This window comes from Vidua macroura, chromosome 12, assembly GCF_024509145.1.
Source record: "Vidua macroura isolate BioBank_ID:100142 chromosome 12, ASM2450914v1, whole genome shotgun sequence".
NCBI lineage: Eukaryota > Metazoa > Chordata > Aves > Passeriformes > Viduidae > Vidua > Vidua macroura.
In genome coordinates this window covers 8235884-8260638 of record NC_071582.1, presented here as the reverse complement: position 1 = coordinate 8260638, position 24755 = coordinate 8235884, and the positions used below count along the sequence as shown (strand labels likewise).

Sequence of the window (24755 nt, the reverse complement as noted above, 5' to 3'; positions counted from 1 at the left end):
TTTGTAGCTCTCTATAGCTTTGTCTTTTAAGGTTATAAACTTCCAAATTCGATCCATTAGCCACTGTAAATTCATCTTGGAGCAGATACTTGTTTTGTGTGTGTCGTCACATCTGATAAAGCACAGACTGCAGCCAAATGCAAAAATACCTTTGAAAAAGCACTGGGAACTTGTACTTTCTCTTGGAAACTCCTGCAGCAAAACTCAGTAAATTGAACTTCCTAGATTTTTCTTTTAAGAATTGAATAAGATGTATTAAATATATCAAGGTAAGTGACACACTTGCTGAGACAGTGCATTTCTTTTGTTTAATCCTAAGTATTTGTAAGATGTGAATATCCATATAGGATTAATTAGAGACAATGCTGTTGCACAGCAGGTTTCTCTGTTTCTCTCTCCTCCATCTTTCCTGAAAGGCTGCTTACTCAAAACCAGTTTAGTTGAACTCATTCTCTGCTCTGCTCTTGATTCCCCTGGAACACTGCAGGTGCTTAGCAGTTCTTCCACACAGCAAGCAGAAATCACCATCTTGCTGGCTCATGCCTTAAAAACTGAAATCCTTCTTTCACAGACAATCTGGATCAGTAAACCCTTCCAAGCTCTTATTCAAGGACTATTTCCTAAACTCTACTGTTCTGCTAGGAGTCCCCTGTTCATTTGGGTAACCATCCACCACCCAGCTTTTCCAAATGGGATTCATTTGCTTTTCTCCCTTGCTGAACAGCCATCCTTACCCTGGCTGGGTGATAAATGAGTCCTGGCCTGGCTGCCTGGTATTTTCTATTTGGGCCTGTGTTTAACACAGACCCTTCCATGCTGGCCCAAACCAAAAGGCTTAACAAGATGCAGCCTTCTGCTCAAGGCCACATCAGGAGCAGCTGCAGGAGTCCCCAAGCCCTATAAGCAGAGTTTGTGATAGTCTGGTGTAAAACCCCAGTTGATTCAAACTTCACAGAGCTTTACTAAACACAAAGCAAATGAAAATTATTCCTTTGGGCCTTGCTTGACTATTTTGCTATTTTTTGGTTCTAATCTTTCTTCTGTGAGCAAATGTGCTTCTAAGTTTTTCAATTCAGTAACTGTGAAGGAGACAAGTTTTAGTTAGAACCTAATGGCACCCATGCTTTGATTTGCTATACCAACATGTCTGTTTAATTCTGCCTTCCTTCCCCACAGACTGCTTTAAAGACTTACTAGAAGCTATACAGAATATGAAGGTTTATTTCAAAAGAATACATTTGCAAGAATACACATAAATGCACTCAATGTAACAGTACCTTCTGCAAAAATAGGTTACATAATACCCAGTAATGAAAGAACAAATCTTATTTCTCTACAAATTAGAAAGCAGAGATAATAGTCTGGACAACCTTCAAAATGGAGGTTATTGTGGATGTTGTGAGCAGTAGCTAACTTTAAAGCATGACACCACAGCGCTAATGTTGGCAAATCAAACTACTAGCACACAGCTGCAAACTATCCTTTTGTACAGAATTAACAAATATTTTGGTTCCAATTTCTTTTTACACAGCTCTAGTGCCTCAGGGAAAATGCTTATCAAAGATACACAAAAACTATCCAAAATTACAACGTAACTATGAAAATGCCTCCAAAATTGAGAGGAAAATAATCATGTTAAATTAAAAAAATTTAACCAGGATTTCTAGACAAGATTTCCTGTTCTTAATCAGAGAAAGTTTACAAGAAATTTCAATAAGTTATCTTGAAACCAAACAGCTGTAGATCTTAGAATCTTCGTGGAGGTCCACCTTTAAATGGCTTAAATCCTGAGCCACTTCCCCTCTGCATGGAATTGCCTGTGATCTGTACAACTCTATTAATGGGTGAAGAGTTACTGGAAACAGAAGTTTTAAAAAAAGTGTTATGATACATACCTAAACTCCTGGTGCACAGGTAGTAACATTCTTACATCTCCTATCAGTCAACTGTCAAACTGTAAGTCTCAAAAGAGACTTGAAAACATGCAGGAGAAGAGACTTTGCAAGAAGTCCCTCACTGCTGTGCTGCTGGGCCCAGTGCCAGCAGCAGCACCCCTGGGGAGCCCTGTGCTGGCCAGACAGCACAGGGAGTCACCCTGCTGCTACCCACACTGCTGCACTTCCTAAGGACACCAAAGCTTGCAGGGGCTCAGTAGGGAATGGAGAGGAAGGAGTGCTTTCTGTACCTTGCATGTGGAGCCATCATGCCCCCTCCTCCACGGCCATCTCCCATTCTCCTTGTGTCATGATAGCCACTTCCTTGAGAACTAGGTCCATGCCATTCTTTCCTTGGTCCAGTTTCACGACTGTGGCGTTCTACAACATGTCTGTCCTCGTTGTAGTGCTGGGGAGAAAGTGACAGCTAGTCATTCTCACAAAGAGGCTGTTTGAGCTACAAGAAACAGACCTGTCAAGAAAGCTGATAGAATAAACACAAGTCTTTCAAGATTTCAGTCCATAGGCTGCTCACACATGTTTACAATATTCCTGTTAATTCTAGGTAACAGAAACTTAGTTACAATGACAAATGTGTGGGTATGCAGCGAGTGAGGTTCCACAAACTCATACTTTACTCCCAATTCTGCCCTGATCTCATTATCAGTGGCATAAAATTCAGGAAGAAGAACATTAATACTTTTTAAATACTTCAGGATTTAAATACCAGCAGGAGTAAGTTAATCTGTAGTCTTTAAAGACAAGTCTTGCAGAAGGATTTTCACTCAGTACCACATTAAAATTAGAAACTGCACTGAAAATAGCAGGCAGCGAGTGTATGGTTAAAACCCTGAAAGGGTGACAACAAATTCTCAAAAGCTTTATCATCTACTCCCAGGTATTGTTCTTATCATAAAGGTGCCAGACAAGAAGAATAGGGCAATTTTTTTGTCATTTTTTTGGTTATTAAAAAAGAACCTTTAACATCAAGAAAACTAAGTTGAAAATAGGCAGAATGCTTGTGAATCATTTTGATGATGTTATATGGTCATTCTTCCAGCATGAGTCTGCATTTTCCAGCCTCTCCTTCATGCACACGAACACAAGAAGGTGACTCACTTGTCCTCCACCTCTCTCTCCCATCACGCCCCGTTCTCCTTCCCTGCCTCCATAGCCGGAGGCGCTGCTGCGGCTCCCCGGAGGTGCTCCCCTCACATGGCCGGACACTTCCCTTCCCGACCGATCCGGCCGCTCGCCTCTGTAAAAATTGCTTTCATCAAAATTTTGGTTTCAGTATAGTTGAACTGGTACCAAATCACAGCACATGTAGACAGCAGAGATTCCTGTGGTTCCTAGCAACCTGCAGCTGACTTCTTAGAAACATTCCTTTAGATCTGTGTGGCTTTTTAAATAATTCAAGCTCACGTGCTACTCGTTTACATCTGCATTCTACACAAAAGCCTCCTTAACTCTGTGCTGCTACTCATGATTAAGAACAGACTGCTGGGAGTCAGCAACCAGTTCCTAGACGAGGTTTAGCATTTGATATCCTACATATTTCTTCCAATGCTTTTCTTTAGGAGGAGAGGGTCTATTCTCTCTTTACACACTAATACTTGAGGAATTGCTACTATGGATAAATTCTACAAGAATCAGTACTTTCCCTGGTTAGTCAGCACATTTACCTGCCGTCCCGTTTGTCTGTGCTTATGCTTCCCTCGCTCTTCCAATTTGTTTGCCTAGGTGGGTTGGAACCGGTTTCTCTGGGATGTCGGCCGTGTGGTATTTCTGGTCTGTCGTGAATTATCACTGTTCTCCTTTCATCTCTGTCTCCACGTACTTCGCGTCTGTCCGTGTCCCGGAGTTCGCTTCTTGGCTGTGGTGGTTCATTTCTTCTGGACTCACTGAAGGTCTTGGGGTATCTCTCAAAGCCCGGCTCTTCTCTTCGTGCTGTTGGGCGAGTCTTTTTTGCCTCACCTTGGTTTACAAAACGATCTCGCCTAAGTTGTTAAAGTAGGAAAGAGTCATTACTTGTTTCCCATTTTCACCTTTCTCTGCACGTGTAAGCGCATGCATGAGGATATAAAATATCACTCATCTTTGTATTAGTTGTTTGTTACTATATATAGGAACAGAAATCCTTTCCACCCCAAATTGCATTTATGTCTACAATTGTAATTTTGAGCTTGAGTTCTAACAGCCAGTTAAACATTTCTTTGTGCATTTATTTGTTCCTATTTTGGTCAGTGTGATTTAAGCAACTATGGGGCCACCTTTTTGCCCACTGTGAAATGGAGAATGCTGTATTTCTCAAGTCAGAATTGTATTTACAATTCTAGTTCACTGCAACCTAAAAGCTGAATTCCAGAAGGTACAATTATGCGGTCTTAGCTTTACTAGTGGTTACTGGAACCATGAAGTTCCATCTGGAACCAGCATTTACTGCACTGTAAATTACACAAGTAATCCACAAGAACTTGTGACTAGATGTGAAAGAGGAAGGAATAATTGCAAAAATCCTTTTGAAATGTCTCACAAAAAAGGCCACCAGGTAGCTAATTTAAAGTTCTCAGAGAACAGCAGATTAGATTCCATGATAAAGTGGCCAGTCCTGAAGACACAAGTAATGTCAGGACAGTACTGGAATTCTATTATATCAGAACTGTATAAAGCCTTTAGCACCACATTCAGTTTTGAACAGTCAGGAGTGAAATCCACAGAGATGCTGGCACACAAATAACTGCTCCATTATCTAAACTTACCTATCAAAAGAAGATGATGGAACAGAAGAACCTTCTGGATATCGGCCTCGTTCTCTGTGATCAAAATCATTGAACCTGTTCTGCTGGCGGCTGTAATCTGAGCCATGGCCAAAACGTGCATCTGTATCAAGAGCCATCTTCTTGCTCTCATTCCAGTAAGGATCATCTCTCCTTTAGCCAAAACAAAGGAACCCTCATCAGTCACGTGTAGCCAAATCAAGGCCTAATATGCAGAAAATTGTTGAGAGTCAGTTGTCTATTTTAGGAGATGCTTATCTGACCTTTGGAAAGCCACTGACAAAGGTAGACTCTTTAAAGAGTAGTGGACAAAATAATTTAAGAAAACACCCCAAACTAACCATCCATTTAGCAGAAATATGAATTCTTAAAGTAGAAGCTTCAACCATTAAGGCAGAACAGCTTTTCTCAGCAAATGCTCTGGATTGTCTTTTTTTCACACAGTAAGAATTAATTCATGGGATGCTTCTCTAATTTCAAAGCTCCCTCCTACAGATAAGGAGTGTCATGTTTGTCATAAACTAACGTCAAACCAAAGCAATACCAGAAATCCAGTTCTTCTGTGAAGAAGACCTGCTTCAGGTCCAAATGAATTTTCAAATCTGATACAAGGCTTGTAGCTCTTTCTTTTTATTATGCACTGCAAAAGACCAGTTTGAGAATTACCTGTGATCTACATCCCGTGGACGTTTCAACGAATTCCTCTTTTCCTGTTCATAGCGGAGCTGCTGCTGCTGCCGCCGGAGTTCCTCCCTCTCCCGCGCGATTCGCTCCGCTTCTTTCCGACGTTCCTGCCACAAAAGGAACCACAAACAGAGCAGGTCTTTACTAGAGATACCCAGAGAACAGTTAGCAAGGATACACACCTATCCCTTGTCAGTTTTCTGCTAAAGGTGATCTGATAAAATTCATCCTTGGGTAGCATCTAAGATTAAAGAGCACAGGGAATATTTCTCAAAAAGTAGACAACGGTTCTGGAGATGCTATTGGCTGTTACATAGAAATGTCTCCAGGTAATTTCTTGTATTACTATTGTATTTATTACCCAGAAACACTTCTTGAAGTTTGCAGGGGTATTCTGTAGGAAAAATCTAGTCAAATTATGGAAGAGTGGTATAGACAAAGTGATCTATTGTACTTCATGTTTAGAGACTGACTTGTATAGCTGCTACAGTAGCAAGTATTTTACATCAAATTACTCCCAAGCAAACAAGATGAAGATTCCCGTTGTTGTACAATGTGAATTATGTAATGTTTGGCTGGGTTTTATGAAAGAAAAAGGACTGGGTAGAAGAGTGAAGAGCAAAATTCCCCGCAAGGGTGAACTGGGCCATCCTCCAAAAAGCTCCTGCACAGTCCAGAGCCCAGCTCTGCCCACCTGTTCAATCCGAACACGCTCTCTCTCCAAACGCTCCCGTTCCATCCTCTCCCTCTCCAGCTTTTGCCTCTCAATTTCGAGTCGCTCCCTTTCCCTCTGCAGGCACTCTTCTCGCTCGTGCATTATCCGTATCCGTTCTCGCTCGCGGCGCTCTCGCTCTGCAATTTCTCTTCGCCTAAAAAAAATAAGAGGTAGCAGAAATTCATCTGAGAAATTTTGTCATCCAAAACTAACGTCACCTTAGGCACAGGCATTCAAAAACTAATTCAGAGTAAGTTCTTCACGGAAGTCCTTGCACCAGAAGTCTACTCCTTTTAGCCCCAAGTAGCCAAAGTGGTTTTGCTAATCTACAGAACCATTAGCAGACAACTGATAGGAAAAGCTATCTCAAGAATAATTTCTTGATGTATTTTATTCTTAATTTGGATTTCTCACTTGTCACATGGCACACAGTAACAACAGTATTCAGTAGCCGAGAATATGACTGGATCTAAAAAATAAATGCTATTTTAGCTCTTCTCTTCTTCAAGCTAACAAAACATTTACTTAGGGTTTTCTGTCCAGAAAAGTAAGACAGCCAGTCATGACCACTCTGAGTTGCACATGAGTACACTCATGAAAGGCTTCATTTTGTTTTCTTCTTTTTACCTCCCATAATACAGCCTAGAGGAAGCACAAAAGGCATTTTCTCCTTTAAGCTTTATGTTTGCTGGGAATTCCTTTGGTTAGGAATTGTTTCCCTTTGTTTTGGGAAACCCAGCTAACAACACAGCTCATTTAACTGCTCTTTGCAAGCTTTTGGCCATATGAAAACAGCAGAACATAACAGTGTAGCCATTTGCTCTTTCTGTTGAAAGGATCAGTATTATATTATGCTTGATTTGTCATTTAGAGATACAACATTCTCAGTTTAAAAACAAACAAACAAGCAAATCCCAAACACTATTTTTGGCCCTGTCTCCTAGTCTACTTCTCACTTTTCAAAAAAGAAAACTGGCATGCAGTAACACTTATGAGATATACCCCCCACTGTAACAAACTCTAAGCTGTGTGTGTACACATATAGCTATTAAAAGATTATACAAAAATTTTGGAGTTTGTTAATTCCCATAAAGATACTGTTAGGTAGAGTCCCAGACTTTAACATCTGGTTAGAAGGCTTGACAGAATAAATTCTGATGAGATTTCTAAATATAGTATCTGATCAATTAATGTATACAATAGCCTTTAGCAAAAAGTTGAATTACTACCTTCGCAGTTCAACAGCTCGTCGTATTCTTTCCAATCGAACCATGTGTTCTCGCAATCTCTGTTCCTTCATCTTTTCAAAAGGCAAGATATCCTTTCTACCCCTGTATTCCCTGAATTTCACTTTCTCTTGAATAATACGCTCTTTGTTCCTCAAAATCTGTGGCTATAGATAGAGATTACAATGGTTATTTCAGAAGTCTCATTCATTTAGGGAGATTTCTGGATGCTACATTCAAGTATGATTAATGACTTAGCAATCCTAAAGCATACAAAGCTTCTATCTAAGCTTAACAGTTAGTGATAGTTTATTGACTCTTCAGTCAACTGCAAGGTAGGATCAAATCAGGTAAGGATTGCATCAAATCTATAGATACTTACTTTATCAAACCTTCCCCTTCTAACTGTCCTAGTGTGGCCTTGGTCTCCTTTTGTTTGGTCTAAAACTACAACTTGACCTGGGCTTTTACCACCTAGTGAAGGGGGGAAACAAAAAAAGAAAAATAAAAGAAGGTTTAAATACACACACACAACTATCTCTATATGCCTATTAAAAATTCTCCTTCATGACATTTCTAAATCTCCGAAGTGATCTGGTACTGGTAGGAGAAACATACCAGAACATGCCTGTAATTAAATATTAGTATAAAGTATGGAAGTAATAAATGTGTTACTGGAGTCTAAAAAAGAACAGGTGTTTAAATGTCTGGTTTCCAGTAAGAGCAAGAACATGCCCCCAAGACAAGTCAGACACACAGATTCAACAGGAGGAAATATGGCTATATGGCATACTTATTCTTTTCTTTTCTTCAGCTTTTTTAGTGGATTCTTGATTAGGGCCACTTGTTCCATTATCACTCTTCTCATCTTTACCTTCTGTTTTCTTGGCTTCTTTACTTTCTTTTTTTTCAGATTTCTCTGATTTCTTTTCTTCTTTTTTGGTTGATGGAGTTCTTATTAGGAAAAAAAAACACAAAAATCCAATGAGGGAAATTCAGCTTAGAGGATTTTCACAATTTTAGAAGATGTGAAATTCCTTACTTGCTGGCTTTGTCACTTGATGCAGTCTTCTTATCTCCTATGCTCCTACCCGAACTAGATTTCTCATCACTTTCCTTCTTCAATTCTTTTTTGGAGGGATCACCTTTCACCTATTTTTTTTTTTCAAAAGCAAATAGGTTAATACAGATTCTTGTAAAAGATGGTCTATTCTGGGAAAAGTCTTCATGTTATGAAACCTACTTTCTCCACAGAGATCTGCTGTCCGTGCAGCTCTGTGCGGTGCAGGTGTGCGATACACCTGGCCACTTCTGTACTAGAGGACATTGTTACTATGCCGTAGCATTTTGCCCCCGGGCTTCGTGCGTTTGTGACCACCTTTGCACCAAGTACCTATGCAAACAGGAAGAATTCAGGTTCTCAGAGAGACATTTCTACAGAGGTTATGGTATTCCAATAACATTTTTACCCTAGTATATAAGAAAACAAAATAAATTCTCCCCAACCCCCCCAATTCAACAGCAACATAACTCCCACCCCACTAGAAAGATTGACACTCCCAAATTCTCAAAAGCCTTGAGAACTTTATCCCAACTTGCACATCAAGGCATTTTAATGCTTGCATCCTGTTTTGACCAGTCACCTCCTCATGCCCATTATCTAAATGCTTCTCTTCAGTTATTGGCAAAATTCATTCACAGAAACACCACTGACTTGAATTTGATGGTTCATCTCTGACAGATGAACCCCCACAAAAAAACTCAGCAGCTGCCAATTAATAGCAGGAAGGTATAAGCAGTATTATGTAGTAACTTAATAAGGGAGCCAATTCTTCAAAGTCATCTAGCAAGTGTGTCAGTTAAGCCATTTTAGCAGTCAGCTCTGACATCTGCTTCTTGAGAAGGTATTAATCTTTGTGCTCCTCCTCCTTGATAGAATTTCTATGGCTGCTGGAGCCAGTCTTTTTGTCAAAGTCAGACTCTAAAGGCAACAGTTATATCTTTCTAGCTGTCATCAGTTTTATCTTTTTAGCAGTCTAGACTGTCATGGTACAGTCATGAAGTATTTCCCAATCAATTTTAAAACTGGGAAGCTATGTAAATGTAAGTACCAACCAGCTTTACAGTGAAAACAGCCAAGTAACTGGAAGTTCCAACAAAATATTCTGTCAGGTGTCCACACTTGTGAATGCATAAATAAAATCACCTACTAAATTCACTGGAAACATCAGATATGCCATAATCAATACACATACTTGACAGTCACAGTGCTCAGGTTCTAACTAGTTCCCAAGATACAATAATGCCATATCTGCACAGGCTTACACTAACACTACAAATTCACATAGTTATCAGCAACTCCTATGGGAAAATGAGAACCCTGGGTTTAGAAGACTGCTTAGCTTTCAAGATTTTCGCATTGTTCTATGGAATTTGTATGTTTCAATTAACCAGAATTGGGAAAACAGACTTAATTTAAGCAGACTGTAAAAAAAAAAAAAAAAATCATTAAATCACTGAAAGAGCCCCTAAAGAATCATACATTAAATGTCACATTTTTACCAATTTTCCCATTCATAAGCCTTCAGAACATATTTTCAAAACAGTCTCCCCAAAGCAGGATGTTCTATAAACACTATATGTATTACAATTTTATCAGTTAGTACACTATCTTGCACTCGTGGTTAAATACAGTTGCTACAAATTAACATAGCCATCAATATTTTGAAAGCCAGTCTATACAAGTATTTGTGAAATTTCTTTTGTACTTATCTTACCTCCACAGAAAGAAACACTTCTTATAAAATGAACATATGGTTCTTCCTGTAAGCATACACTCTTACTACTGCAGTATGGGGCTTTAGATTGAACTGGTCAGACATTTCCTCTCAAACCTTTATTTAAATCAAGTATTAATTTCTGCCACTGAGTAGAGGAGGGGGAATAGACACACACCACACATATGGTATCACACCCCATAAAATACCTTTCCATATTTGCCAAAGAGATTTTTCAAGTCAGCAGCTTTTGTGTTGGAAGACAGTCCGCTAACCCACAGGTTTCTAGTTGAACTTCCACTGCTACCACTAACACTGCTCGCGCTTCCTGAAACAAGTTTTACAAAACAGCCAAAAAATTAAGGAGACAGAGGTACCATGAATATTTAACTAAAGTGTTGCTGAAAAGAGAAACTTAGCCTGTTACCTCTAAGTAATTGCTTATCTGGTTACCTTTCTTGAAAAGACTTCTATAGAAAAAAAACATATGCCATAAGATTTCGTTCATTTAACCATGTATTGAGCCCAACAGCTTGGCTACCTTGTACCCAAAGGACAGAGACAGAAAAATATTACAAATATTTGTTAAAGGCATGCTTTACTCCTCATTTCAGTATGTACATTTAGCTTCAAAAATCTGGCTCTTATCATTAGCTACCATCCATAAAAATGGGGTGTTTTGCACACAGTATTTGTTCTCCATCATGATGTCCATACACTGCTCAGGTTACCAGAGACAGCAGAAAGGCAAATACAGGAGACTTGGATAATCCCAGCCTCCAGAGCCATGTGGTCAATTTCCACAACTTCTTGAAGTATCAGCTTCATCCAGAGCAGTTTTTTAAAAATACTACTGGATGTAGAACTAGATTCAACCCACCAAATTATTTCCCACATACTAAAGGAAATACTAAATAAAAGCTGGAAAAACACTATGTGCTTTAAATACTTCCCTCACCCCATATGTTAGGTATTTTTGCAACAACACAGCGATAAGAACTCAAAAGAGACTCATGTAATCTCATTCCCACTATATTTTTGTCTTCAGTTATGTAGTTCAGCTTGTTGTTTGCTGCTAAATAAATGAACTGCTTTGGGATATGTTAAAATGTAGCCAGTCCTACAGGCAAGACCAGAACTAGACCTCCACCTTGAAGCTGGAAGATCTGGTGATATGCAGAGTTTTAAAAGGTAATTTAACCATTTTGAGAAAAAAAAGGATAGTTTTGTTTCTTCAATGCATCAAGATTAACTAAGAGAAAAAGGCAACGTCTCAGTTATGGTCATACTAAGGTTATTTTGGTATTACGTTTAGATATATAAGGAAGAAATTCTTCCCTGTGGGCTCTGGCATGGGTTGTCCAGAGAAGCTGTGGCTGCCCCATTCCTGGAAGGGTCCAAGGCCAGGTTGGACAAGGCTTGGAGCAATCTGAAATAGTGGAAGGTGTCCCTGCCCTCAGCAGGGCATTGGAACAAGATGATCTTTAAGTTCCCTTCCAATCCATAACACTCTATGGTTCTGTGATACACTTAGACAATCAATAAATACCATTAAACAGCCACTATCCTGCCTTTGGCTGTGTATATATATTAAGAAAGCCTTGAACAGGTACCATCACAGTTATCATATATGCTACATAAATGAAGACACAGCAAATCTGCTCTCAGTTTCATTTTAAGCATGTAACTGTCATGAAAAGACACATCTACAGAAGACCCAGTTATGTCTGCGACAAAAATTTCCTCTCCAATTCATTTACCAGGTAAAGTTTCATTTGTTCCTTAGTATTATGCCAGAGATTCTGTGACAAAGATTTTTGGCAGAAAGGGAGTAGGTAAAATAAGGAGACACATGAGCTCACACAAATGCATCTGTTCAACCATGAAGCATCAGTATAACTGGTGACATGAATGTGCTCTTGAGCTCCACTCTTCAAATTTGTCATTGTAATACAGGATTTTATGGAAACAAGTGGAAACTCCAAGGCAAAAAAAAAAAGGTTGAAATTTAATACATTAAACAGCCACAAGTGCAATTTTGCAAGCTGGCATCTCAGCTATAGTACTTGTTTCAGTTTATTTTAAAATGAGCTGGAATTACAAACAAGACAAAAAAATTTAATTGGCATTACATTTAAGTACTTGCAATTATTTTTTGCTTGTTTTGCTATATGTTACAGCAGGCTTATCTGAAAATTATAGCTTCTCATCAAAACTAAGACTTGGGAAATGTTAAATGAATTTGCTCCCGAAAATATTTTGCAGCAGGAGAATGTATTTTCATCAAGTCTTTAGAATAAGTATTTTTGATCTTATGACAAATCTGGCATAAGGAGAAACAAAATATATGGACACATACATATAGCAAATGACTACTGTACCTCTAGCATAATTTACTATAGATGGCTGAGTTCAATCATATAAGCCAATTTATTACGTGGCAAGCAATTTCTCAATCAGGAAAGCATTTAGTTCAAGAAATACTACTCTAATTCATAATAGTTACCTTTATCATCCTTTGATGTTGTCTTGCTTTCTTTAGATTCCTTAGTAGAGCTAGAGAAGCAAATTAAAAAAATCAGAAGAAAGTTGAAACTACAGAATTTGGTGTTGCATTTTATACTACTAACACTAACAGACAAGTTAACATTTCAAAAAATAAAAATGAAAAAGGGCCAGACTGTATATTTGAACAAATGATTCCCTTATGGATTCTTGCACTGATTTTCCCCAAGATGCCTGAAGATCTAGATTTTCTGACAACTCTATTCAGTGGATATATGGCAATCTTCTCCAGATTTCAGGACGGGGACTTGACTTCATTTTGTGTTCTTAGAACTGATAGCTGTTCATTACCATCATCACAAGGACATTTAAAAAAATCGTCAATTTGAAAAAAAATAAATAAATGCTGACAATTCGACAATGCAATCAGTAGGACATAGTGTCTATACGAAGATCTTGAATTTTAAAAAGTAACTTATGGCGGTCAAAAAACCTATAGGCAGGAGCATAGGATACTAATTATAAGATTCTTGCTGCTACCCCCTTAATGTAGAGTGATCTTATTGAATGCTGGTACTCAGTATCGTAAAGAACTGACATAGAAAAACAAACCTCTTTGCTTGACCAGAGGCCCCAGTAGACGAGGGACCTTTCTTCAAAGTATCCTTTTCTTTGTCTCCAGATTCTGCTTTCTTTGAACTTTCTCTGGCTTCCTTCTTGACGGGATCACCCTTCACGCAGTCTTCCTTCTTACCATCTTTATGGTTCTCAGTCACCTCATAGTCCTTGCTTTCCTTCTCCAGGCTCTGTGAAATGGTATCCTGCACATCCTTTGGCTTACTTGCTTCAGAATCTGTAATTTTCACATTTTTACCTGTTTCTAGGAGGTCATCACCATCAAAATCCAGAGTGATGGCATCTTCGGCCTGGATTGTAACCGATATGTTATCATCCTCAGCTTCTTTCACAGAGGTGTTAGCTTCCATCTCTTCATGAGCCGTGTGATCAGCCTCAGCTAGGCTTTCTTCTGAAGGAAGAGGTTTAGATACTTCTTGTGTACCATCACCAGAACCTGCTTTATCTAAGAGGATTTAACAGGAATAAATATGGCAAAACAAGAAGTTTAAACAATTTCATATGCATAAGCTAGAATAGGACCTAGAAAATACAAAGCCAGTTATTAGCACTGATGGAAGGTTAGAAAAAACACAAGGTGTATTAACACAAATATAAATCCTTTACCCAGGATCACTTATTCTTCATGGCAAAACACATTTTCTAGAGACAAATACCAAAACATTAGGAGGGAGAATATGGTTCCATCCTGGAGATACCCGTTCTTCGTAAGAAGTATCCATTTTCCAGTTTAGGATTTAGTATTCCAGAAGAACATAGTTGCTTTGGATGTTCACAGTTTGATTTAATCTGTCTTTGAATCTTCCTGGTTCCAGAACTTCTAAACCTTCCCAAATCCGAAAGAATTACAGTCTTGGAGAATTCCAGCCAGTCTTCCACATCGGTGTTCGCTGTTCTTTTCCTTTCCAAGCAGTTGCTTGGCAGTCAAGTGAGTTGTACAAGGCTGCTGCAGAACATGGATGGGTGAGCCTTAATCCAGAGTTCGTAGACAAATGGTCTCAATCTTCATCCACGGGAAAGATTTTCCATCTCAGTCCCACAGAGACATCTCCAACTGTATTCTTGGATTTGCACAGATGAGACACTTCGGCCATGGGGTCCCTCGTAAACATGGAGTCTGTAGTTAAATCCTGTGGCTTCAGGAATGTGTTTATTCCATCTTGTGTAAAGTGATGGTGTTCCATGTCCTTTCGAGTCCACAAAATGTAGAATCCTTATGACTTCTGTCCAGGAAGTCTGTTTGCCCAAATGCATTACATTCCTTCTATAGTTTCACTAATGAGCACAGCTTAAAAAATGGTAGCCACTCCACAGGTTTTCAAACACTTGTTTTACCATCCTATGTACAACTGGTATTTCTAAGTGACAGTAAGCCAAGCATATGATGATCCATACATTTGTGGGGTGCTCAACTTCAGTGTGAGAGTGCAGCATTTCACTCAACATCAGTTACTGCAGTGCAAGTTGGAGGCTTTGGCATCAAGACTTACCGTGTATTAAATTCAGTCCTTGAATACTATGGGTTTTTATTAAGAATCATAGTATTGCAACTATATTATACAACCACCACAGTAACTGATAAGTACTGTAACCAACTCTTAAGAGTAAAGTAACTCTTAGGAGTGAAATAAACTGACTGCAGTGATTCCAGGTGCTGAGCTCAATGAGGAGACAACTGATACTTAGTGCTGGAGATAAGCCTAGTATTAGTAGAGATTGAATGTTACAAGAGAAAGTTGCCTGCTCTACCAGAGTAAGACCTCTGAACTCTATTAAACTTTAGACATACCTTTCTCATTTTCTTCATCTTCCCCATCCTGCAAGAAAAGGAAGTCAACACTAAATGTCTCCTATTTTGAAACTTTAAGTAGAACAATTTGTATTTTTCATAGAATTTCTATTGTATGAAGGCAAATACTGAAAACTGTTTCCAAAGATTATCCAGGAACCAAACTCGTGCACGTCCCTTGTCAAATCTCTAAAAACTGTTATGAAACTTCTTTATGAAACAACTTGGCATTTATCTACAACACTTGCTGTTTGCAGTTGGTTGGGGCATGCAGATATTGTCTTACCCCCTCAACTCAATGGGACATTTCTAAACTATTCCATGTCTTAGCAAAGCTTTCAGAATGTCTGTCAAGCTGCAGATTACTGCTTTCAAAGAAATGCAAGCAGTCCATCATTAGCTATAAAAGCTCAAGAGAGAAGTCAGAAACTAGGTAGCCTCCCTCCAGTAGCTACTTAAAAATCAAACTCTGATTTGGATAGGTATTTACTTATTTCCCATTAGTTTCACAGAGCAAGAGATGTTGTATGAGATCTCACTTTCCAGACATCAGTTCCATGTAACTCAGAATGAATTTCTGAACTTAGAGATATCAGATATTAGTACTAGCACCAAAAAGCATCCCTAAACAACCAAGCCCAGTTCTGCACTCCCCACATTCTCCAAGGGCAAACTTCTACATTAAACAGAAGTTCTAAACTCCTGTACAGGCTGTAAATACTACAACAGCATCTGGCATAGCCCTCTGATATGTTTTTAAGGGAGTGTAAGACATATTCTTTGTGAATATTCTATGCACTGAACAATCCCAAATTGTAGACATGAATTATGTTTTTAAATAGGTCAACTTACTTGGTATCACAATTATCTGCATTACTGAGTATTTGAATGAAAGCTTCCCATATAGTTTACCTTTATAGTCTTACATCATCTGACTCTAACATGCACACTGGAACAGAAAAACCAGTCTAAAGTGATCTTTTCCAACTAAATAGACACAAAAATCAGCTTAACAGAATGGATTTAGAACTCACATGGACAGCTGGAAAAGTGTAATCTTCTATGTCTGGACCTTCATTTTCCTATAGTAAAAGAAAAGGGACAAGATAAGCAAACATTTAGAGGGTCAATAGATTCCATTAGATCAGTAAACATTTAAGTGGATACACACTCAACAATGTGAACATCCATGAGCAGTTCTCCTGATGTAAAGAATCTGAACACTGAACTGAAAGGCACAAGTCACTGCTAGTACAAGGAAAAAGGACCACTTAGGAACTAACTCGGTATAGACAGAGTGGAATTTTATCAATCAGTGCCACATGTGTTTCAGGACTATTCAAATACAAATCAAGGCAAATAGAAAGAAAAAGAGGAAAGTAGAGTAAAAAGAAAAAACCCTATCTTTTAAGAGATAAGCAGGACAAATTGAAAAACTAGCTCTGACTTCCTAGTAACAAACACTAAGAAAAATTAATGTAAAATATAGCCAAGTACCTGACTTTCAGAATCCTTCTCCACATCTTCTGTTGTCTCCACTTGCTCCAGATTGTGGTATCTTTTCTTTTCTGCAGATGGTAGTTCTTTAGAATTCAAGTTCTCATCTTCAACAGATTCTTTTAAGTCTTTCAATTCATCATTTCCATCTTGATCACTTACATCTTGAGTCTCCAATTCATTTTCCTTTTGGTGTGAACACAAATACTTAATGTAACTAAAAGTATTAGCTTTATTCTAAAAAAATCACTGCTAGAATCAGTGTTTCACTGCTGGATCAGTGTCTCACATTCATAATAAAGTTCATATCATGTTTTAAAAAACCCCCACCTTCATACCCTTAGGCATCACACTGTGAATACAGTAAAAAAAATGCTCCAAATTTCCACATAAATTACCACAAAGAAAATGGAAGCTTTTTCATTAACTGAAGTCAAACACTGACTTTAAATACAAAATAGGAAAAGTTTTTACATACTTTTATTACCTTGACAAAGGAGTCCTCTTCTACTGAAGCATCACCAGTCAATTCATCAGCTTCCTGCTTTTTACCTGAAATGATGGGATATGCTGTGGCTAGACCTGCTACCTAGAGCACACTTTTAATACTGATTATGTGTTTGGCCTTACTTTATTGTTCTCTATTTACTTGTTCTAGTTTAGCTGGATTGTTCACTATAATACAGCCCTCCGAAAACTGAGTAATTTTTAAGATAAGGAGATAAAATGTCAGCTGAGTGAGAATGAACAATCAATGCTATTCAATAAACAAGTGGTTACATTCAAGTTACTGATCTTAATACACATCCTTCTATTTTGAGTGATAATGGAATTCAGCAGAACTTTGAACTAGAAACTAAACCTTTCCAGAATTACTGAGATAAACTCGACATTATGACTTTGGAAAGGTCTTGCTTTAGAGGATAACTAACATCACTGAGAAATTAGGTTAGAACAAACCTCTAAAGGTCATCTAGTCACCCAATTGCCTGCTGAAAATTACAGTGAAGTTCCAAGGACAATAGAATGTCTCAGGGCTTTATTTAGCTGCATCTTTGAATATCCACAAGCATGGCACTTACAAGCCTCTCCAAGCCACCTTTTTCAGTAGAGGATGAAGCGAGGCAGAAGAATTGAGTAGGTGCAGCACCTCTGCTTTCTACATAAGCTTTACTGTATTACGGGCCTGTTCCATTGAGGAATTCTGCTCTTCCAGCACAGACACTTTTCTCTATTAGAGATGTCTCTGTGGGGATGATGACTAGACACAGTTCCCTTTGGAACCCACTGCATTCCCTTACTCTTCTGAAAAACAAGACCTAAGAACACTAGACAGAAACATCTCCACACAAACACACCCTTTGAAGAAGGTTCTGTCTCTCTGATTCAGTCTATCAAAGATTAGCCTATGCAACAGTTTTGATTAGCACAAGGTACAAAAGCAGCTCTGTTAGGAAGTGTCTTTACTGTATCTTCTACTGAAACTCAGTGTCAATTCAAATGCAAATGAGATGGCAGTCATAATTAGCACTTAATGCTTCATTTTTTGCCATTGAATCCTCCCTCCTCCCTTCAACCTCTAATGAATGGCTAAACCAATTTTATAGTTATTCCAAAGGAATATAAAAGAAAACCGTAAGCCAAAGTTCAACACAGTATGGACATCTCTGCTAGCTGAAATACTCAATTTTTTCAGCCATTAATTTCCATGGTTTTCCGTATGCAGTTCTTAAATGCACTTCAAAGCTGTAAAGTACTCTACTACAGGGCAAGAAGTACACACTATTGGGTTTGCCTGGATTCCAGTTGCTTTTACTCATTTCCCTGAAAGGCAGCACTCTGACCATACTCCTAGAAAAAGCACATTGCTGGTTTCAGTACAGGCACACACTGATCTCCAGGAAAAGGCACATGGCAGAAGCTATTTCTGCAACTGCAAAATATGAGATTTAAACTTTCAAATCTAAAGTCAGTGTCGCTGATTTTACTTCACTTAAAACAAACAAACAAAAAAATCCCAAAACCCACAGAAAATCCTGTTTTATTCTTTAAATGCAATAGATTTGTGAGATTTTGGTGCAAAAAGCTACCTGCACAGGTGCTAAGGGAAGCCAGCTCTACTCAGGAAGAGGACTTACACCAGAAAGGACAGTTTCTGATGTGCATCACAGCTGATGCCTGAAACAAAGACTAACTCAAATTTTGTGCTAGATTTTTAGCATTCTGTGATAGAATCTACAGATCCCAGATATCTTCAACATAAATAAAAAGCAATGAGAAACAGCAAGGATTTCTACACACATTCCACAGCTTTCTGTTTTACCCTCTCACGTTTCAGTTTGTGTGTTAAACCTGAAAGACCATGTGTTTCCTGCATCCCATATCCAGCTAAGCATACACAGAAACAGGCAAGCACACAGGGCAGATGCTCAACATATTTAGCAACTCTTTAGCATAGACTATCACGAAAGCTGTTTAAATCATTTAATCATTTAAATCATTTTGCCTAAGGAGATATGGCTGGTGGGCTAGAACCAAGACTTTATAGGCAACAGAAAAGAAAACCAAACCAATGGCAAAGCTACCTCAAGTTAGCCCCACCATTATGCAATAGCAGCTAGAGAACTGTATTTTATGGACTGGTCCTCATCAAGAGCAAGTTACAGCATCCAGTAATGAAGCTGTTTTATCTTTTATTTGCTACTAGATTAAGTAATGATTTCATTAGCCCTTCTTTACTATGTCTGTTGTCTTTGCAGCAAGTCCCATTTACTCTGAATACCAGAGGTATTCTAAGGCATAAGGAGACCTGAACAATGACCTTCACTTTTCAACTTCAAGCCAGGAAGTGGTATAAGTCTGCTCTCCCTCTCAAGTTCTGTGCTTCAGGTTACTTTGCTCTGGTTAGAGTTACATTATGCCACTCAACAGTGGCATTTCAAGGTTCTGATACAGACAGTTTTCAGATGTTGATACAATAACTTGCTAAAATGCAGCATCCACAAAAAATTCAACAGTTGTCCGACTGACACTCATTTACAGTGGGCTGCTTAAAGGCACACTTGGCTCTTAAATTCTCATAACTAAAATCAGATTGCAACACACACCTTACAGAAAAAGACTGCTTCTCTGAACTTATTCCAGACCAGTGTTGACCTGATTAAAGGGTAAGTTAACAAACAGAGCCAGAACAGCTGAACCTTCTGCAGACAAGAGGCACAGCTGGTCTCCAGTCACACAAGCTGTCAACACCCACATTTCTGTACAGGTTTATCCAAGCAGTGGCTGTTGAAAATGTCAGTGTGTATGCAGCATTCACTACAGATCTGGGTGCTTAACAACACAAACACTCATTTACCTTGGAGTGATGGCACTCCTTTACAAGCCATGCTCAATCCCTTTTCTGGCAACAGCAATTGCTACACACCATAAAATTGCAACAGACTATTACACAGAGAACAAATATTCTCCTTATAAGTAAGTAGAAGAATTAGAGCATCTTTGTTGGTTTTACATTATGCAGGTTTAGCTTTCATTTTATTTACAAGCCTTACAGTAGCACAAGATTATTCTACCTACTCATGGTCCTCCATGTGAGGAATTCAGGCTACCTGAGTGTTTACAGAATTATAGAACAGTGTACTCTGGACAACTCCTGAACTAGATATTTGCATCTCAGGCAGAAGCAGAGTGACACATATTTATCAGAAAATTTTGGAAGAATTAGTATTTGTATTTCTTCTGGTATTCCTGCTGAAACTCTGAACAGGGTTCTCTCACACCTAATACTAAAGATTCATCAAAAACATGGGATAAGAGGTAAAGAGGAGATAAATCCTTACAATGAAATAAACTCTCTATAACATTAAGAGGCCTACTGCAATTTGAAAAGTATCATTTGCCACAATATTAGCAAAAGTAAACAATCCTTTTCTAATTCTGAAATGGTACCATGAGGTACAGGAATATTTAAGTCTTCTACTGCAGCTAAAAAATACAGTTATTAGTCATTCATTGTTTTTAGAAAGAAAGGTCTGTGAAATCTAACTGTACAACTTAGTTTACTTTGTTTTGTTCTTATATTTAAGTAACTAGACAGCTTTAATAAAGAAGTCAAAATTATTTGGGCAATAGTACAAGCCAGCCACTGTCAGCTTTTGATCCAAGAAACAGTACTGTCAAACTGGAAATTCAGTTGCAAACTAGAGAGGTACTTAAGACACAAACAAACATGTATATAACTGGCCTCAGAAGCTTGTACAGCAGCAAAAAACCATCTTTACTCACATTAATTCTCCAAAGTTAAAAATTATCAGCCAAAAAATTTGTTCTTCACCCACACTAATTCCATAACTCATCAGGAAAGTAATTTTCAATTACCAACTTTAATATTTCAATATTCAACAACATTTTTGACTGCAGATCCTTCAAAGGAGCATTCATATCAGAAACATTTGAAAAATATTTCATACTACTAGTAAGGTAACTTCCTCTAGAGACCAGACTAGGCAGCAGAATGGTCAGGCTTGAAAAGATAAGCTTTTTCCAAAGCCTGTAATCTTTTCACAAAAAGAGAATTTCCTCCATAGCTACTAAATGCTAGGGTGGAGAGGCACAGCTGAGGCACTTAGAAAAGGAGCACTTGGCATTTGTTCCTTTCAAACTTTTATTGGCAAAACCAACTGATCTAACCTATATACCTGTATAATCTTCTGATTAGCTGCTCTGCAGGTCTTTACCCTAATTATTTAATTAAAGCAGCATCTGGAAAAAGTGTTAAATTTCTACTAACTTTGCATGAGAATTGATCAAGGATTCTTGCTGGATTACAGAATCCTTCTGCAAGCATTTTTTAATTTGTATGAAATAAAGTCCCACTCTTGAGTATTGTTCTCCCTTTTAATAAACATACCCACAAAAAAAGCAAGGAAAGAGAAATGTATCATTCCCTCCCCCCTGACTCTCCACACCCCATTCCCACTCTAATTTGGCCTGTATCAATATTCCAGACCAGGCTGCTGTAACAGACAGTGCTAGGGAATCACAATCACACTTTTTCCACAGACCTTAAGAGCTCCAGTAAAACTGGTTACAGAAGACTTTCAGATCTAAACCCTACAGCCACCAGACACACTTTGGGACTTTTTGGAAGGACAACCTCCTTCCTTCCCTCCCACTGGCTTCCCCTTCTGGCTGCTATGAGGAGGTTTAATGATCACTTCCACTCCCTGGCCTTTCCTAAAAATGTATTTTCCTTATAAATGAGTACCTAATACTCCTACTCTCCCTTGTACAGCAATAATAACACAGGGAAAAATACTATAGAACTAGCAATGTCATTCATTTTACTGCTGTCCAGTAGTAAAATAATTAAAGACCCATCAGTATTAGTCTGAAGCTGTAGGGTGGGGGGAAAACAAGCATTACCAAAAAGGCCTGGATCAATCTGTCAGCAAAATCAGTAAAGAGGGAAAACACCTCAGTTTTAGTGAGTAGTTAAAAATCAAACAATGTATTATTTCATACAGTCAGAAATAAACCAATACAATAAAAAAATACTTCCCCTAGACTAAACAGTGAAATTTTTCATCTTCCACCATGAACTCCCCATACTTTTGGCACAAAATTTGTTCATAAGACTTCTGTAATCTAAAAAGTAATGAGGAAAAACTCCTGAGCTTGCAAAGTGAACTGATAAGAACTTTCCTTTGAGGTTTACCAAGAACACACATGTCATATGTATGCATTAGGATTTGGGGCACAGGAGAGGTGGCAGGAAGAGCTACTGAAGCCCTGCCTCAGGCAGCAGCAGCAGCACTGGTTGGCAAACTACCTCTGCAGAAGCAAAACAGTCTAACTACCCAAGAAGCCAGTTCAAGAACATTATGCATATCATGATATTAGTTTGGAGACTAGGAAGATAAAAAGCAGTAGATAAGAGAAGTGTTTGTCACAGCAGAAGAAGGAGCCATTTAGATGTCCGTATGAAAAACTGTGGAAGAGTTTCCTTATTTAGCTTCCATGTAGTTATCTTAAGTAGCAGTTACCTTTCTAAAGCAGGGAATAAAGTAATGTCATAGAAAGAAAAAAAACAAAACCACATTTGAAAGTTTATTTCCTTTCACTTCTCTAATGTGTGAAAACTGCAAAGAAGTTATTCAAACTTTCTAAGCAGACACTAGTTTCACCATTCACAGCACCAGACTGATTGAATAATCACTTTCACCACAAAACTCAGCCCAGGACAAGAGACAGTGGTATAAGACTGTTCACATCCAAAACAGGCCCCTGTAGCACATGTGAACATTCCTAGTGTGTCTGTTCAACGAAAAACGCTGTGCATAAAGCAGACAGGTCCTTTCCCAGTGCCTATAGATCACAGATGCTCCCAGAACAACTGAAAATACAAACCCAGTCTAAAATTCCCCAGACTCCAAACTCACAAACAGTATTTAAATTCCCATGCAAAAGAAATCAGAGCTGAAAAATCTGAAAAAAATCACTGCCAAGCAGATCAGCACAAAATCTAAATATTAACTTCTCACAACAGGAACACTAAAACCTCTTAATTAGACACTGTGAGGCTTCAACAGCTATTCAGAAAACTCATGTTTATAAATTGTGTCTTCAATAGAGACCATGCTAACACGCCCACACTACACGGTCCTCTTCAGGCAGTGACCCCTACCACACATTGCTGTGCCCTCATTGCCAGCCAAGTTCAGCACCTGCTCATGGCTCAAGAACCTCTGCTGTCACACAGATCCTCGTGGACAGGACCAGCTCCCCACAGAGCCCCCCCAGCAGCTCCTGCTCCACCTGCACCTGGAACACCCCACGTTCAGATCTCTGAGCACACGCCAAACCCGTCACAGCTCACGCACAGCACTCAGCACAGCTCTCCAGGAGCTGTGGGCACTACAGCCACTACCTCAGAACACACAACTCTAAACCCAGTCATTTTCCATCTATCTAGCTATATCTCAATATATATTGCTCCAGCATCCCCATACATTGTCTACGTACAGTGACTGAAAGCAGACATGCAAGGCAAAGGACTTCTTATATGACAGAAGCTATAAGGAGTAAAGTCACAACTGCACCCAAAATATAGACCACAGTCCTTCTTTAAGGTGATACATTAAAAAAAAAAACAAAAACCCTGGGTAAGAATATAAAATATATCAATAGATCCTAACCTTTGCCTTTAGTTGGTTTCTTGGTGGGTGTGTCGGCTGAAACACTTATTTCAATATTATCTGGATCACCTCCTTCCTCTTCAATAGCCTAAATGAGAAATAAAAAGACAATTTTTAATGGCTTTCCGTGGAAAGCTGGACAGTTTGACTTCAGCAGAAGTCTGTAAGCCAAACAGTTCCTTCGGCATCTCAAAAATATTTGGCAAAAGACTCTGAGTTAAACCTTTCCCTTTAAAGCTGGAGAAGAGCAAGGGAACAGTCATGATAAAGACTGGGAGTTTCAGCTGTTAAAATGACACTTTGGAAGTACAGCTTATCAAGGATCCACACGCTTCTCTTTGGAACCGTAACACTAGAAGGCCACAACGACATCCATAATGGCATTAAGGGCAGCTCAAAAACAGGACAGCGGGAAGCACAGACACCCTTCAGCAACAACCTGCCCCGGGGCTCGCCCGACGAGCTCCGGCGCCCGTGGCGGTGGGCGGGCCGCAAGGCCGCGGGGCGAGCTCCGCCAGCCGGGGCGGGGAGCTCCGCCAGCCCGGACACCGCGCCCAGCCCGGCCCACAGGGCACACAGCGCGGGGGGCTCGTTGAGCCGGACCCCGGCCGGGCACCGGCGGCACGGCGGGGACAGGTCCCGCCCCCCACACCGGGACAGTGGCAGGGTCGCCAGCGCCCCGCCCCCGGAGCCGGGCGGCAGCAGCGGCCGCCGGGGCGGGCCGGGCCGGGCCTGCGCCCGCCGCTCACCTGCTTGAGCCGGGCGATGAGCACCGTCTTCACGCCGGTGATGTCCAGGTTGCGCCGCTTCAGCTCCGACTTGAGGTCGATGACGCGCAGGTCGCTGATCCTCTTGCTCTCGGTGGGCGGCGCCGCGGGAGCCGCGGGAGCCCCCGCAGCAGCGGCGGCGGCGGGAGCGGAGGCGGCGGCGGCCATTTTAGAGCGGGCGGGCGAGCGCGGCGGCCGCGCGCACAATGAGCGCGGTGCCCGGATGGAGCGCGGCCGGCGCGCGGC

General features: G+C 39.7%; 1 protein-coding gene across 5 annotated transcripts; it reads right to left on the bottom strand.

The window, feature by feature from the left end:
• Nucleotides 1-1203: 1203 nt before the first annotated feature.
• On the bottom strand, nt 1204-24677 carry SLTM (SAFB like transcription modulator). Of its 5 annotated transcripts, none has more exons than XM_053988757.1 (21): nt 24492-24677; nt 23743-23830; nt 17022-17095; nt 16544-16729; nt 16081-16128; nt 15047-15074; nt 13234-13702; nt 12623-12672; nt 10326-10444; nt 8583-8732; nt 8382-8491; nt 8133-8293; nt 7722-7813; nt 7343-7506; nt 6093-6267; nt 5381-5505; nt 4697-4867; nt 3620-3934; nt 3054-3204; nt 2186-2343; nt 1204-1855 (listed from the first exon to the last, which is right to left on the bottom strand). In XM_053988757.1, exons 1-21 carry the CDS (start codon nt 24675-24677, stop codon nt 1747-1749), a joined length of 3129 nt encoding a protein of 1042 aa, XP_053844732.1. In that variant the 3' UTR covers nt 1204-1746. The 5 variants fall into 5 exon arrangements, with proteins under 5 accessions (XP_053844732.1, XP_053844734.1, XP_053844735.1 ...); XM_053988759.1 differs by having other exon boundaries at nt 3054-3192; XM_053988760.1 differs by having other exon boundaries at nt 8214-8293.
• Between the last annotated feature and the right edge of the window lie 78 nt (nt 24678-24755).